General features: G+C 42.0%; 2 protein-coding genes across 7 annotated transcripts in view; one reads left to right on the top strand and one right to left on the bottom strand.

Moving 5' to 3' along the window:
- MPPE1 (metallophosphoesterase 1) overlaps positions 1 to 5,073 on the bottom strand; it is a 21,768-nt gene extending 16,695 nt beyond the window's left edge. For 3 of the 6 annotated variants that reach the window (XM_014780300.2, XM_004421124.3, XM_087438963.1), the window contains exon 1: positions 4,611 to 4,697. The gene's annotated coding sequence lies outside the window, so the exon portion shown is untranslated. Of the gene's footprint in view, positions 1 to 3,662; positions 3,754 to 4,515; positions 4,709 to 4,944 lie in introns of those variants that run through there. The other 3 variants (XM_087438962.1, XM_087438965.1, XM_087438964.1) reach the window with 3 other exon arrangements.
- LOC147915253 (uncharacterized) overlaps positions 4,516 to 16,763 on the top strand; it is a 25,034-nt gene continuing 12,786 nt past the window's right edge. Inside the window, exons 1-2 of the mRNA XM_087439399.1 lie at positions 4,516 to 5,162; positions 5,460 to 5,573. Of these exons, the coding sequence (XP_087295525.1) occupies positions 4,516 to 5,162; positions 5,460 to 5,573 (761 nt within the window). The remainder of the gene's footprint in view (positions 5,163 to 5,459; positions 5,574 to 16,763) is intronic.

Here is a 16,763-nt window from a genome sequence, read left to right as displayed (position 1 = left end):
CATTAGCTGGTACCACACATAGTAAAGGCAAGGCATAGTCAAGTTTATTTCACAAAACTTTTGTTTCCATTTTTGTGTACGTGTATCTATGTGTACTGGTCATGATAAAAAATGTATTTCTTCCTGTGCTAGGCTGTATGCTCCCTACAGCAGGGACCCTGCCTTGTCTATCTTCATATCCTCCCTCCTCTCATGCCCAACATGGTGCCTGCAAACAGTAGGTGCTTAATAAATGTCTGTAGCGTTAATGGCTTACATTTAGTCTTATTTTCCCAAACATTTTAGAATTACAAACATACATATTTATCGCTCTTTTGGTCCTTTATCTGTCTTTAAATGCTTAACAGGCTATAGTCACAGAAACAGGAAGAAAAGATCTAGAAACTGTTCCTGTTTCCTTTGAGCAAAGGGCCAGGCAGGAATTTAAAGACTGGCAAACAGGTGCACAAAACACATACTCTCACCAACCACCAAGTGGGACTCTCACAAAGGAGAAGCTTGGGTAGCTCTCTGGAGAGAGGGAAGTAATGACAACCTTCCCTGAGCCTCTATGGAGAAAACAGCTTTCTTCTAGTGCACAGAAACTCGGAGGAGCTCCTGGGTTCTCCCCGAATCCCAGGGGCTGGTGTGATCCTGGCAGCTGGGGAAGTTTATATCCCAGTTGTGTTATTTCCCAGTGTGTGATCTCAGGCAAGTCACTCAAAAAAATAACAAAAGGGGAAGAGGAGAGAGAGGATGGTTATCATTTAAAAAAAGAGAAGAAGAAGAAAAAAAGCCAATAACAAGAATTGGCTAGGATATGGAGAAACTGGAACCCTTGTGCACTGCTGATGGGAATGTAAAATGGTGTGATTGCTGTAGAAAACAGTACAGTGGTTCTTCAAAAAATCAAAAATAGAATTACCATATGATCTAGCAACTTCTCTTCTAGGTATACAGTCGAAAGAACTGAAAGCAGGGACTCAGATATTTGTACACCCATGTTCACAGCAGTATTATTTACAATAGCCAAACGGAAAGAAATTCTGACACATGCTATAATGTGAGTGAACCTTGAGGACATTATGCTAAGGGGAACAAGCCAGTCATAAAAAGGCAAACACTGTATGATTCCATTTATATGAGATACCTAGAATGGTCAAATTCATAGAAACAGAAAGTAGAATGATGGTTGCCAGGGGCTGAGGGAAGGAAAAATGAGGAGTTGTTTAATGGGTAAAGAGTTTCAGTTCTGCAAGATAAAAAATGTTCCAGAGATTGGTTGCACAAGAATGTGAATATATACTTAACACTACTGAACTGTACACTTAAAAATGGATAAGATGGTTCAAGAGAATGAGAAGACAAGCCCCAGACTGGGAGAAAATATCTGCAAAAGACACATCTAATAAAGAGCTGTTATCCAACATACACAAAGAACTCAAAACACAGTAAGAAAACAAACAACCCAATTAAAAAATGGGCAAAAGTAAGAGAGTAAATCTTAAGCATTCTCATCACAAAAAAAATAAATAAAGGTAACTATATGAGGTGATGGATGTGTTAACCTGATTATGGGAATCATTTCATGATGTACCCTTATATCAAACCATCATGTTGTACATTTTAAAAACAGACAATTTTATTTGTCAATTATACCTCAATATAGCTGGGGAAAAAATAAAAAATTAAGAATTAAAAATGTACCAAAGAACTTAATGGACACCTCACTAAAGAAGTATATTAGCAAATAAGCATGTGAAAAGATGCTCCACATCATATGTCATCAGGGAAATGCAAATTAAAACAATGAGATACCACTGCACACCTATTAGAATGGCCAAAATCCAGAACACTGACACCACCAAATGCTGGGGAGAATGTGGAGCACTGGGAACTCTCATTCACTGCTGGTGGGAATGCAAAATGGTGTAGCTACTTTGGAAGGCAGTTTGACAGTTTCTTACAAAATTAAACATACTCTATGATCCAGCAATTGTGCTGCTTGGTATTTACTCAAATGAATTTAAAACTTATGTCCATGCAAAAACCTGCACACAGATGTTTATAGAAGCTTTATGCATAATTGCCAAAACTTGGAAGCAACCAAGATATACTTCAGTAGGTGAATGGATAAATAAACTGTGGTATATCCAGATAACGGAATATTATTCAGTGCTAAACAGAAATGAGCTATCAAGCCATGAAAAGACAAGGAAGAACCTTAAATGCATATGACTAAGTGAAAAAAGCCAATCTGAAAAGGCTACATACTGTAAGATTCCCTCTATATGACATTCTAGAACAGGCAAAACTATGGAGACAGTAAAAAGATCAATGGTTGCCAGGGGTTGCTGGGGAGGGAGGGAGGAATGAATAGGTGGAGCACAGGAGATGTTTAGGGCATTGAAAATACTCTGCATGATACCATAATGGTGGATATATGTCATTATACATTGTTAAAACTCATAAAATGTACAACATCAAGAGTGGACTTGAGGGCCGGCCCCATGGCTTAGCGGTTAAGTGTGCGTGCTCCGCTGCTGGCGGCCCGGGTTCGGATCCCGGGCGAACACCGACGCACTGCTTCTCCGGCCACGATGAGCCCGCGTCCCACATACAGCAACTGGAAGGCTGTGCAACTATGACATACAACTATCTACTGGGGCTTTGGAGGAAAAAAAAATAAAAATAAATAAAAAAATTAAAAAAAAAAAAAAAAAAAAGAGTGGACTTGATGTAAACCAAGGACTTTGGGGTGATTATGATGTGTCAGTGTAGATTCATCAATTGTAACAAATATATCACTCTGGTAGAGGATGTTGATAATGGGGGAGGTTGTGGTACGTGGGGGCAGGGATTATATGGGAACTCTACTTTCCATTAAAATTGCTCTAAAAAATAGTCTATTAAAAATTGGCAAGATGGTAAATTTTATGTGTATTTTATCACAGTTAAAAATTTTTTTTAGGGCCGGCCCCATGGCTTGGCGGTTAAGTGTGTGCACTCCGCTACTGGCGGCCCGGGTTCAGATCCCGGGCGTGCACCAATGCACCACTTCTCTGGCCATGCTGAGGCCGCGTCCCACATACAGCAACTAGAAGGATGTGCAACTATGACGTACAACTATCTACTGGGGCTTTGGGGAAAAAAAAAATTTTTTTTAATTTAAAGTAATGAAATTCTGATACATGGTATAGCATGGATGAACCTTGAGGATATTATGCTAAGTGAAATAAGCCAGACACAGAACGACAAATACCGTATGATCCCACTTATGTGAGGGACCTAGAACAGTCAAATTCATAGAGACAGAAAATAGAATGGTGGACGCCTGGGGCTGGGGGAGGCGGGAACGGAGAGTTGTTATTTAACAGATATGGAGCTTCAGTTTGGGAAGAGGAAAAAGTTCTGGAAACGGATAGTGGTGATGGTTGCAGAACAATGTGAATGTATTTAATGCCACTTAACTGTACACTTAAGAATGGTTAAAATAGTAAATTTTATGTTACATAGGTTTTGCTACAATTTTTCAAAAAAGGAACAAACACATGCATGCACAGGACCCTACAAGCTAATGATATCCTGTAATAAGGGGTTCCTTTTAGATCTAAATCCACTACTTTTATATTTAAAGAAAGAAGTCTTGGGAGCCTGGGTTTAGGGGAACATCACTGAGTCACCTCCTCGCCTTTTAAAGACTGCGACTGGTCGATGAGACTGCCACGAAGGCTCTAAGATGGCTTGTGCTCCCCAAAATCAGGGCACCTTTACCTGAAATAGAACAGAAAATGTGTGTTTCGTTGCTGAATAATCTTTCGCTCAGTTAACTGTTATTAAAGTGGAAAATGCATCACTTCCTGGAGGGGACAGTGGCTGCCGCCCTGCGGCACACAGAGAAGGAACGTAACCAATGTCGAAAGTAAAAAAAGAAGCTGAGAACCACACAGCTGAAGAAAAGGACTGAAACTATGCTATTGTTCAAGAATAGGTTTTCTAAATTATAGTATAAAATATTTATATATAAAACATGTACACCATTGTTCTATATTGCCCAACACATAACAGTAGCTGCAATCTATAATTGGGAGCAAAATATTTCGTCCATTGACTGATTTTTACCTTCAAAGCTGTCATTAAATATCTAAATTCCCTCCCTCCAAAAATAGCATGAAAAAAATGTTTAATATGCACTGACGTGGAGTTTTTTTCTCCTGTTTATTATCTTAAATATATTACCACAATGTCATCAGTGGCTATTTGCATGTTAAATTTTCCATCTTAAATGGAATTTTAAAATAAGACAGATTTTTTTTTTCAATCTACATCAGTAAACTAGGAAGTGTGAGGCCCCTAGGATTTAATACGTGGTCCTTAAGTAATAGTGATTTTCCAGCAAATAACTAATTCCCAGAATATTGTTTTTCAGTAGGTTCACTTGCAATCCTAAAAGGGCAAGGAGGTGCCAGTTTGCAGTGACAAAAAAACAGCAATTAACATAGAAACATAAATATTACAACACGGTCACAAGGATACATGCAAAATCCTCCTTGCCCTGGGCGCTCAGCACAACGCAAGGTAGATGGGAAAGGCAACAACGCCGGGCGGCGAGCCGGCCCGCACCACTTCACCTGTCCTCCGAGCCCGGGCCCAGCGTCCTCGCCGCTTCCTGCTTCCGCGGCGGCGGCCCGGCGTGTCACCGTGGCTCCTGGAACCCCGCCCCGGAGGCCTCAGTCGGGCGGAGAAACCCCGAGTCGTGCCGGAGAGGCCCGCCCCGGCCCCGCCCGGCGCCGGCGTTCTGGAAGGCGGGCCGCGGGAGCTGGCGGGCTCCGCGGACAGAGCGGGCTGCCCGCGCCCCGGGCTCGCGGCCTGCCTCCCAGGAAGACCGCCACGGCGGGGGCTCCACTGGCAACTCCAAACAATAGGTCCAAAGAAAGGCAAACACATCCACTTGGCTGCATCTACCTCGACGACGCGGTCCTTGGTGCCATCCTAAAATGTCTTCTAGACTTTTCTGTGTGCTGGAGTCTTGAGTACTGTCGCCCAGTGGACCCCCTGGGAAGTCGCCGCAGACGGCGGAGGGCGGGGGACGAGGACAACAGCCGAGAAAGGCGAGGGGAGCGCACGGACGAGAAGTCGTTGGGGCGTGGACAGGCCCGTGGGGGCAGGAGGGGCGCCGCCAGGTAACGGCGGGCTCGGGGCGGCCGCGCGCGCAGGCCCCCGGCCCCGCCGTGCCGGCCCTGAGTCCAGGCGTCCTCTGCGCGCGGCCGCGGCCCGGCCCGGCGCTGGGCTCCCCGCGGGCCGTGCGCTCCGCCCGCTGCGCGCCCGCCGAGCCGCGTCCCGAGAAGCGCCCGCAACCGCGGGCGCCCCGGGGGGCAGCCGGTCCGCGGGAGGCGGCCGCCCGGGTGAGCGACTGCCGGCCGCGGTGTCGCCTTGTCGGGCGGCGCCGTGACCGCCGGCTCCTCTGCCTTCCCCGCCAGACCGCGCTCCCGGGACCCACGCCGCGTCTCCTTCGCCTTGTCTTCCCCAGGGCCTGGCAGTGCCTTCAAGAAGTGCGTGATGAGCAAAGGAGGCGGTCAGAGGGACTATTTATTGTGAGTTTTCCTTTCTTTTCTTTTTTTAACTAATATTACTAATGTTATAACAGTATAGCATAGCGTGTTCTAGTTTACTTCAAATAATCCTCAAAATAAGCCTACATTAAGAGCAGGAATCGTCACCCCGTGCTACAAGAAGTAAACTGAAGCTCAGAGCAGTAACACACGGTCTTCCGACCAACCAGTTCTGGTATGTTTTTGCGAATCTGTGAATCTAGTTAATGTACTGACATGTAATATGAGAAATCACATAGAAAACGACCAGCAGAATGCCTGGTGTATGGTAAGTAAGCAGTAACTGGTAATTATTAATTAAGAATATTGTAATCTTTTCAAATATGTCTAGATGAACAATTTTAACGTTACCAAAACCAGACTCTATGTACCCTGATAGGATGCAAGAGGAAGTAGATGGCATCACCTCTAAAGTATTCTCACTAACTAAAAAAGAAAAGGGAAAAAAATGTGAATCCAGTTAAGTCTATAACTAACTACAAGCTTAAGGAAACATAGGGACCAAAGGAACATCTTATCTTACATCACTGGGAAACAATCAGCCCAATCCAGCAGGTGGGAAATTCTACGGACCAAATGGCCCAATTTCTTTATTCAACAAATAAATAGCATCAGAAAAGAAGAGAGGATGATGGGAGAGAGATCTATTATAAAGCAGGCTGAAGAAACACATTAGCGAAATGCAGTTGTGGGCCTTGTTTGGGTCACAATTAGGACAAACTAGCTTTAAAAAAGAAAAAAACATTTTTGAAAAGATTGGGAAACTCGGACATGGAGTGGGTGTTAGAAGACACTAAAGAATTATTGGTAATTTTGCTGTGCTAATGCTATTGTGGTTATGTTTTTTAAGATTACAGAAATATACTAAAGTATTTACAGGCAAATTATATGATTTCTGGAATTTGCTTTAATACTCCAGAAAAAAAAAAAGTAGGGAAGTGAGAGAAGAAACAATATTGGCAAAATGTTGATAGTGTTGAAGCAAGGAGATGGGTGCGTGGCACAGCGGTCAGCAGAATAATGCCCCCCCCTCCCCGGCCCAAGGAGGTCCACGTCCTAAATCTCTGGACTTGTGAATAGGTTACCTTATACAAGGCAAAAGGGACTTTGCAGACGTGATGAAGGTTAAAGACCTTGAGCTGAGGAGATTATCCCAGTGGATCCAATCTAATCACTTGGGTCCTTACAAATTGAGAACCTTTCCCAGCTGTATCAAAATCAGAGTGAGGTATAACAAAAGAGAGTGTCTTTCAGGCTGCTATAACAAAACACTACAGACTGGGTGGCTTATAAACAACAGAAATTTATTTCTCGAAATTGTAGACACTGGAAGTCCAAGATCAAGGTGGCAGCATGGTTGCACTCTGGTGAGAGCTCTCTTCCTGGTTCCTAACGGGCGCCTTCTCGCTGTGTCCTCGCATGGTGGAAGGGGCAGGGGAGCTCTGTGGCACCTCTTTTAAGAACACTGATCCCATTCATGACAGTTCCAGCCTCGTGACCTAAGCACCTGCAAAAGTCTCACCTCCTAAGACCATTACATTGGGCATTAGGATTTCAACACATGAATTTTGGAAGGCCTCAAACATTCAGATGTAGCAGAGGGTCAGAGAGATGCAACCTGACAAGGACTCCACCTGCTGTTGCTGACTTGGAAGGTGGAGGAAGGGGGCACAAGCCAAGGAATGTGGCCCCTACAAGCTGGAAAAGGTGAGGAAGTGGATTCTCTCTAGAGCCACCTTGATAAAATCAGTGAGATAAAGGCCCAGTGAGGCCGAGTTGGGCTGCTGACCTACACAACAGGAAGATAATAAATGTGTGTCGTGTTAAGTCACTAAATTGATGGTAATTTGTTATAGCAGCCATAGAAAACCAATACAAACATGCATTATATTTCTCTCTACTTTTGTGTAAGTTTAAATTATTTAGTAATGTTTGTTAAGTCTGTAAAACATAGACTAAGAAATACGTTTTTATTGCAAAATATTAACAACTATTGGATCTAGGTAGTTGGTAAATGGGTGTTCATTATTCTTTAAACTTTTCTGTATGATTGAAAAATTTCACAGTAAAAAGTTGAAAAAAATATATCCTTTTTTTTTTTTCCGGTGAGGAAGTAGCCCTAAGCTAACATCTGTTGCCAATCTTCGTCTTTTTGCTGAGGAAGTTTGGCTCTGAGCTAATACCTGTACCCATCTTCCTCTATTTTTGTATGTGGGACGCCTGCCGAAGCATGGCTTGACAAGTGGTGTGTTGGCTTGCTCCCGGGATTTGAACCTGTGAACCCCGGGCTGCCGAAGCGGAGCGTGTGAACTTAACCACTATGCCACCAGGCCAGCCCTAAGAAATGTATTTTTAAAGTACTTCATTTACACCTGAAACATAACAGAATCTGACCTAACAGAATTATACAATGCATTTTAACTTGCAAAATAATTGTATGGGATAATTCTCTTTTTAAAAGTACTATTAAGAGTATAATTAATAAAACAACATTGATTTTCAAAACCACAGATATAAAAGAATGTGGTGCAACCAATTCCAACTTGAGAACTGGCTTACCTAGACCGATTTCTATCAGAATCTTTATATTGATTGACATGCCTTCAAGAATGCTAATACAAAGTAATTTTCCCACTAAAATATTAATTTCAAGAAACAGATTAAAAATGAGTAAATAAAATTTATAAAATAGAATTTTGAAGACAAAAATCTCCCAAGATATGCAAATGCAGACTAGTTTCAAATAGTACCCAATATTTTAATGTAATTTTTAATTTGCAAATAAAGTATATAAAGCATTTTCTATCATATGAATGTTACCCACATTTGGTCAAATTTGCTAAAACACAAGATCTGTTAGAGAAAGTTCATATTTTGAACTAATTTTATTAGTTGACTTTTAATGCCATTAACTAATTTTAATTCTATGGAGCACCTTTAAGTAATTGGTTTCCTCTCCAAACATTTAAGTTTTATGTTTTACTTCACTGTCTTATTTTTTTTTTCCTATGGGAGCAGCTACACTGTATATAACATTTTTGTGGTAGTTTAAATCTCCTTGCTGTCTCGCATAGAAAATGCCTGCTCATACTAAGAAAGCCTTGATTCTTCCCCCTTTCCAATGTAAACTGGTGTGGGAGAGCCTCAGAAGACAGAGTCGAGTGACTGTTCTTACGTTTTAACCATGTTTGCCCAATAGTAAAATATTTACCTGTGTCCTGTCAATGAACACACTGGAGAAAAGCGAAACATGTGAAGCAGAGCGCTCTGGAGTATCCAGACGTTTGCCTCTTGACTTTGTTCCCTCATGCAGAAGACATGCATTGAGCCTTTCTGTGCCCTGGGTGCTAAGTGATCTTATCTCCTTGGTGTTTTCAAAGATCATTCTAGGAACTGTGCTGTGAGATGGAGGTGAAGCCGGGGAAAGAGAGAATAGGAATCCTGAAATTCACGAGAATGACCTTTGTGAAGACTTGATGTATTAGCTTTCTGTTGCTGTGTAAAAATTAGCACAAATTTAGCAGTTTACAACAACCCATGTTATTATCTCCTGGCTGCCATGGGTCAGGAGTCTGGGCGCAGCTTAGCCAGGTCCTCTGCTCAGGGTCTAGGCTGTAATCTAGGTGGCAGCCAGGCTGAGTTCTTACCTGGAAGCTCCAAGTCCTCTTCCAGCTCACTGGTTATTGACAGAATTCAGCTCCTTGAAGCTGTGGGACTGAGGCCCTCGGCTCCCAGGGGCCTGCTGTGCCCTGCCGTTGTGGCCCCCCCACAACATGGCAGTTGTTCTTCAAGGCCAACAGGAGCGTCTGCTGCTGCTGCTTTGAATTTCTCTGACTTCTTGTTTCTTCTCTAGACCCTCTTAAAGGATTATGTGATAAATCAGGCCCACTTACAATAGTCTCTTTTGATTAACTTAATGTCAGCTCATTAGGGAACTTAATCACCTTTGCAATATCCGTTCACTTTTGCCATATACCATAACCTAATCACAGGAGTGATATCCCACCATATTCATAGGTCCCACCTTCAAAGGGAGGATTCAACAGTATGTGTACCCTGGGAGGCATCCTGAGGGACAATGTAGAATTCTGTCTACACACGTGGTATTCCACCCTCATTTCAAGAGAAAAGCCAAAGTCCAAGAAGTCCCAAGGTCTCTGACAGAGCTGACTCCCAACCTGGTTGTACGCTGTTGATAGAACGAGGCCAGGGTCGACGTGACGGTTACCATGACCACCTCAAGGCTGAACTATGGGCAGAAGTAAAAAATTACATTTTAACCTTGACTGTCACCAGATGGCCGTAGAACAATACAGTAGTCTTTCCCTGCAGTTAGGATGTTTAGAAAGCCCCGGACACAAGATCCATTGTACTATGAAGGGCAACCAATCAGAACTGGACTCAGCCTTAGCCTTGCAAACTCTGCACTTCTTGCCTTTAAAAAACAGCCGCCCAGGGGGCCGCCCGATGGCACAAGCGGTTAAGTGTGTGCGCTCTGCTGCCGCGGCTGGGGTTCATTGGTTCAGATCCCGGGCGCGCACTGACGCACCGCTTGTCAAGCCATGCTGTGGCGGCATCCCATATAAACTGGAGGAAGATGGGCATGGATATTAGCTCAGGGCCAGTCTTCCTCAGCAAAAAGAGGAGGATTGGCAGATGTTAGCTCAGGGCCGATCTTCCTAACAAAAAAAAATAATAATAAGTAAATAAAATAAATAAATAAATAACAGCTGCCCAAAGACCAAGGCGGGGCTCACCTATCAACTTGCTGGTTGAGGTGTACTTCCCCAGTTTGCAAACCTTTTAATAAAACCTCACTTTTCTTTAAAACTTATCTTTGCCTCATAAAGCTGCTCATTTCTGTTAACACTGTACTGAACTTTTTATAGAAAATCACCAGGAAATCAAACAAGACACCATAACCAAGTTGTGAAGGGAGTGAGGGGATGTAACTTGTGCAAACAGAAAAAAAGCAAGTCAAACCTGCTAGTTGGGGCCGCCTACCTTTTGCCTCTTATTATAAATTTGCTTCTTAGTAAGCCCTCAAGATTTCTTAAAAAGAAAAAAAGCAAGTCAGATACAAAAGCAGAATGAGAGCTCACTATCGGAAGGAAACGTCTAGTAACAAATTTATAAATTAAAGAATTCTTTTTGATGTAAATTACTATTCCCAATTTATCCGTTTTATAAATCTTGATTTGACACATTGAGTTCTTAAGGTGGCAAAAGAACTTAAAGGAACTATTTTTTCTATCTCAGTTAGCCATTTGGAATTTAGTTTCAGTTGTTAGACCTTTGCAATTTTTCCCTTAAGGTAAACATCCTCCATATCCTGTTTTAGATTATGATATCTAAGGTCAAAAAAATACCTGCTCCATCCATTTTCCTTTTCTCCAAGTAGTGCGTGCAGTGTGATCTTGATAAATTACAGAGAACTAGGGAAAGGGGGAGTTGCCACATGATACATTATAGTCAATCTGCAACAGAGGTTAAATGATTGATACATCTTATATCATTGCAGTCTACAAACTGCATTCCTACTTCATGTATCCAATATAAACTCAGCTAGATTGGAAACTCCTTGAGGGGAGAGGCTATGCCTCATACTTATTTATATCCAGAATAGCATTTAGTAGAATATAAAACACATAGTTGATTTTCAATAAAAATGTATTAGATGAGCTGAGAACATTAAGATGTGTTAAGTAGTTGTCAGAAGTTTAAGGAAATTTAATTACTTTTAAGGATATTTACTTTTAAGCAGCTTGGTTGTTAGTAGGGCTTTCTTGGGAGGGTTACTTTGATTTCTTCTGCATTAATGTGTTTCTTTCAAGTCAGAGTCCATAGTGCAAATTATTGACAATGACTCATTAAAATTTTTTTTTTTTTTTTTAACATGGATCAAGGGCCATTTACCCATTAGATGCTGTGGACTGAGTAACTAGCAAAACCAAAACCCATGGACCACACCTGGGACGATGCTAGTTGGCAAGGTATCCCCACAAACTCCAAAATGTAAAGGGAATGAGGACGAACCACAGATGGCTGCAAGACCTGGCGATATCAGCCTATGTGCTGGTAGAAACAGGGGAACAATAAAGCATCTAATGGACCTGAAGACAGGGGAACCTCAAAATAGCATCAGGTTTCCCCAGGAAAGCATGGAGAGAATAGCAGCTGAAAACAGGCAGGATTTTCCCCCATCCAACAGAGAGTAAGTGCAAGGGGCCCCCAGATGGCCCTGAAGGACTGGAGTAGTCCTTCCTTCTGGGACAATACCCCACATGAAGGGAGACTCCCAGGATAGAATAAGAATTTTGCAGGACATGGACAAGAGAAATGTAGGAAAAGTGCAGATAAAAGTGGGAAAGGGGCAAGTTCAGAAGGCAAGCTTCCATATTTTAGCACACTAATGAAAGCAGAAGATGCTGCTATAAGTGAAGTTGCAAAAGCTCTCCTGAACTCTGCTCCTTTGAAATGTTCAGAAGTAAATGCACATAAGAATGAGCATTAGAAAAGAATTGAGGTTGAATGTCATAGAAAGTTATTATCAGAAAAAAATAAGAAGTGGAACAACAGTCCCACAGACAATGAAAGCTGGCCACAAAGACGTGCCCACAAGACAGACCAAAACTGTAACCTATTATTTCAAAACAAGCTAAAGCCGTTAAGAGAATGACAGAAGACGTGAGAGAACAACATAAATCAGAATTAGGAAACCTCAGAAATGAAATGACAACTCAGGAAAGAATTAGAAATAAATGAAAAAATTTAAGAAATGAAGACTAAAGGAACAAAAGAGGAACTAACATAACCAACAACACTTTAAGAAAAATAGAAGGTGAAAAGGGGAAATTTTTAAAAATCAGAAAGAAAGGAATGATAAAGTGAGTTTAAAAGAATATGGCAAATATTGAGGAACGGGCGAGAATATCCAACAAATAATAGGAGTTCCTGAAGATGAAAAGCACTATGAGAGAACAATTCTAAAACCTCTCGATGCAAATAGTCCATAATCAATCTATAAATCAAAATTAGGGTGAGTTTATTATGAGCCAGATCTGAGGACTAGCCTGGGGCCTTCCTTCCCCAAGGAAGGAAGGGCACCAAAGAAGTGGGGTGTACAGAGTGGTTATATACCATCTTGAAACAAAGAGCATATATCACGTATGATAGGAATATCTTTTACTACGGTTACATGATGCTTAGCTGGCACAGCAGGTCAGTGGTCAGTAGGTCAGTGGTCACAAGGTGAGCAGCAGGTCAATAATTAGTCCTTAGTTTCCAGGAAGAGATGCTTATCCTTAAAGAAATGCCAGTATGGGGGAAGCTACATCCCTCTCTTTAAGGGCTTCATTCTTGTCTTTGGGACATAGTAAATGTTTAAAGCAGATGTACAATGCATGCTCCACAGGCCACGTCAGGCCTTTCTGGAAAAACAAGGTCAGGCTGGATTAGTTTTACACCAAATGGCTTCCTCATCTACTCCAGTATATCCTATCGCTTTTTTTTTTTTAACAGTTTTTTTTTTGTTTTTTATGTGTGAGGAAGATCAGCCCTGAGCTAACATCCATGCCAATCCTCTTTTTGCTGAGGAAGACCGGCTCTGAGCTAACATCCATTGCCAATCCTCCCCCCCTTTTTTTTCCCCAAAGCCCCAGTAGATGGTTGTATGTCATAGTTGCACATCCTTCTAGTTGCTGTATGTGGGACGCGGCCTCAGCATGGCCGGAGAAGTGGTGCGTCAGTGCGCACCTGGGGTCTGAACCGGGGCCACCAGTAGCGGAGGGCACACACTTAACCGCTAAGCCACAGGGCTGGCCCTCGCTTTTTATTTATTTATCAAACCTTTAATTCAAGAAAACATTCCTGAAATTAAAAAATTCGTATTTGAAACATATTGAAAGAACACCCTATGTACTTGAGAATATCAACTCAGAATGCTTAGCACCAAGACATATTCTAGTAAAATTATTGGATTTTATAGAAAAATGAAAAGAAAGTATCTTTGGGCATCTAGACAAAAAGAGCAAGTGACTTGTAAGGGAATAGAATTTCAATTATTGTCAGACTTTGACAGCATGCTTTATGCCAGAAGAAAACAGTACACATACTTAAGATTTCATAAGGGAGGAAAAATGTGAACCAGGATTTTATATGCAGCAAAAGTGAATTTCAAGTATAAAGGTCAATGATAACTGTTATCAACATGCAGGAATTGAGAGTGGTCAGTTCCCATGATTTCTTCCAGAAAACAAGCTTCAGACAATCAAAATGCGTAGGGAGAGACAGTGATGTAAAGACCAGTGGTGAACGTCAGAGATACAGTTTCTTTTGAACTAAGACCAAGGTGGGGTTAAGAGTATGGTATGGAATAGCCATACGCTCTGACAAAATAGATGTACTACAACTTTTTTTTTTTTTAATAGGAGAAGAATGGAGAGCACAAATGCAAAAACAAATTGCTGTTTTCAGTAAGCATACTGGTAGCAATGTTATTTGTAGTAGAGTTATTCTAACATTGTTACGTGTATAAGAGAGGATAAAGCAAATTAATAACTATGGGACATTCTGTCAGTCCTTGTGTACCTGACACCAAGACTCTTGGTGTAGGAGAAAGGAGATGCAGACTTAGTGTGCTGAGCCGGCTCAGGCCAGCTTGCTAGCGCCACTGTGTGCACCTCTTCCGAACTCCACATGCCGTGAGATCACCTTGGTAACATCACTTGAAATCAGCCATGTTGGGGTATGTACACCATGGAAATTTGTGAAGGGGGTCAGAATATGACGGTCCAAAATATGCCACTTTGGCATGAGGATTATTTTGATCCGAAGGCAACTGAGAAACAGCAAACACAGCAGGAGTTCTTTGCCCTCCTCCATCTGCCTAAAAGCAGGGCATAAGTTTCCCTTCCATTTGTAAAGGAAATTTCCATTTGTAAAGGTGTCCCCCTCTCCTGTACCAGAAGAACCAAGGAGACCATTCTTATCACCTAAGATGACTTGATTACAAACCTTACTAAACAACCCTTATTTACCATACATTTCCTAGTTACCTTCCCACAATTTACCAAATCCCCCTTTTCCTTTGTCTAGTTTCTTCTCCACAATTTATCTTCTTTTTTAAAGATGGCCTATAAGCCCCCCAGGCCTACCCACTTCTCTAGGTTTTGACTTCTTTTCTGGGAAGCCTCTGTATGCATGCAAAATAAACTTTTTCCCCTGTTAATCTGTCTTTTGCAGCTTTAATTCACAAGCCTCAGTCACCGAACCTCAGAGAGTAAAGGAAAAGGTGGAGTCTTTCCCCCTCTAGAGTTTTGGCAGTCACAAAAGGACAGCTGGGATACCCCAATCATTTTGTAGCTGAGAACTCAGGATATCTGACAAAGCTTGCAAAAAGTAAATATTCTTACCAAGTCGGACTCTCAGATTTTTGCTTGGAGTCTGATCAGATGAGGGCAGTAGGAGCCTCCCCTTGTCTACATTTAGATTCGCAGGAGAAAACACTTGGAGGATCTGCTTCTTTGGGTATTACTCTTGGGTAACTCTTGGTTTTGAGTACTTGTTGGTTGTTGATCCTTTCTCTCCCAGGGACAACCATTGTTTTCCTGTTTGTCTCATTTTGTGTCTGAAAGCTTGACTAGGCTTTCTGCCTGCAGGGGCACAGGTTATCAGGCCTGCCTCTACAGGCAGGCAACCATCAGGTTGTAGTTGGCTGGACAGAAGTATGGGTTGCACCCACTGTGGCTGACATCCTACCAACTGTTGTCAGCTCTCAGGGGGTTCACCTAGGTCTTTCTTCTTTGGGCCATCTTTGTGAGTGACTCTGGGTCACGGTGGCTGCATCTTATGCACCCTCTTTGGAGATGCCTCTGGCATCCGTGGTTAAGCTATCAAAAGGCTTATTGATTTTGATTTTGAGTCACATTTGTAATAGGTAGACTTTTGGAAAAAGAAAAAGAGAAAAAGGGGAGGGGTTAATACTGCCAGGAAAATTTACTGTTTGTCCCAGACAAAACCTAATAAGATATTTGAAAGGAATTTTTTTTTTTTTTTGCTGAGGATGTTTAGCCCTGAGCTAGCATCTGTGCCAATCTTCCTCTATTTTATATGTGGGTCGCCACCACAGCATGGCTGACGGTGGTATAGGTCTGTGCCTGGGTTCCTAACCTGCGAACCTGGGCTGCAGAAGCGCAGCGCACCGAACTCAACCACTAGGCTACAGGGCTGGCCCCTGAAAGGATTTTTAAAAAAGAACTCTATGGTGAGAAATTAGTTCAATTGGAGGCCAATATTCAGGGCTGATTTATGCTTGGGGTCCAATCAAATTTTTAAGGCCTTTCCTCATATGAATAACGGGCCTAAAATGGAATTATGTACTCAGAGGGAAAGAGAACATCCTCAAGCCTTTGTAGAAAGACTTAGATAAAAAAACATTCCAAAGGCATACAAGTCTAAATCTAGAATCTAGGAGTCTTTAGATTTCCATCTCAGTTGGAAATCTCCCTGATATAAAGAAACAAATTCAAGATAATGTAGTTGGATGGGTGGGTCAGCCCCTTGATGTTATCATTGAGGTGACCCAATTCTTTGAGGAATTGGGAATTGCTTTCCTCAAGGAATTCTTTGAGGAAAAACAACTGTCCCTGTCTTACTAATTGAGTCTTTACAAAAACAGGAAATGTGGCTCTAGAAGTAATTCAAAGCCCATCCATCTTGCTTACCAATTCCCAAATCTCCCCTCTTCATCTCAAGACACTTGCAGGTACTGTAAAAGGTCACGACATTGGAGATGGAACTGTTCTGCACTTCAGGAAAAAAAGGGGGAAAATCTTAAATAGTAATTGCCCTGAACCTCTAATAACAGGTCTTCTCAAGGACCTGAAAGCCAACTCTTTGAAATGCAAACTTCCAAGGCTCTTGACTCCCAGACTGAAGGGCATCTTACTCTAACTTCTTGAAAACAAACTGGATATTTTATCCACTCATATGAGCTTTAAAAATACTCAGACAGCCAGTTGGTATTTCCAAAAGGTCTCTTATCCAAAATTTAGTACAGAGCCTCCATACGATTACATTATCAGGGCAAACGAGAATCTTAAAAGCCTTCTCCACAAATGTTGGTAAAAAGCTTTAGGCCTCATTGAGCAGGTAACCTAAACCTGTTCCATC

Source organism: Ceratotherium simum, chromosome 14 (genome assembly GCF_057802395.1).
Source record: "Ceratotherium simum simum isolate JZ-2026a chromosome 14, ASM5780239v1, whole genome shotgun sequence".
NCBI lineage: Eukaryota > Metazoa > Chordata > Mammalia > Perissodactyla > Rhinocerotidae > Ceratotherium > Ceratotherium simum.
Note: the sequence above shows the minus strand (reverse complement) of the source record. Positions and strands in the feature narration are given on the sequence as shown.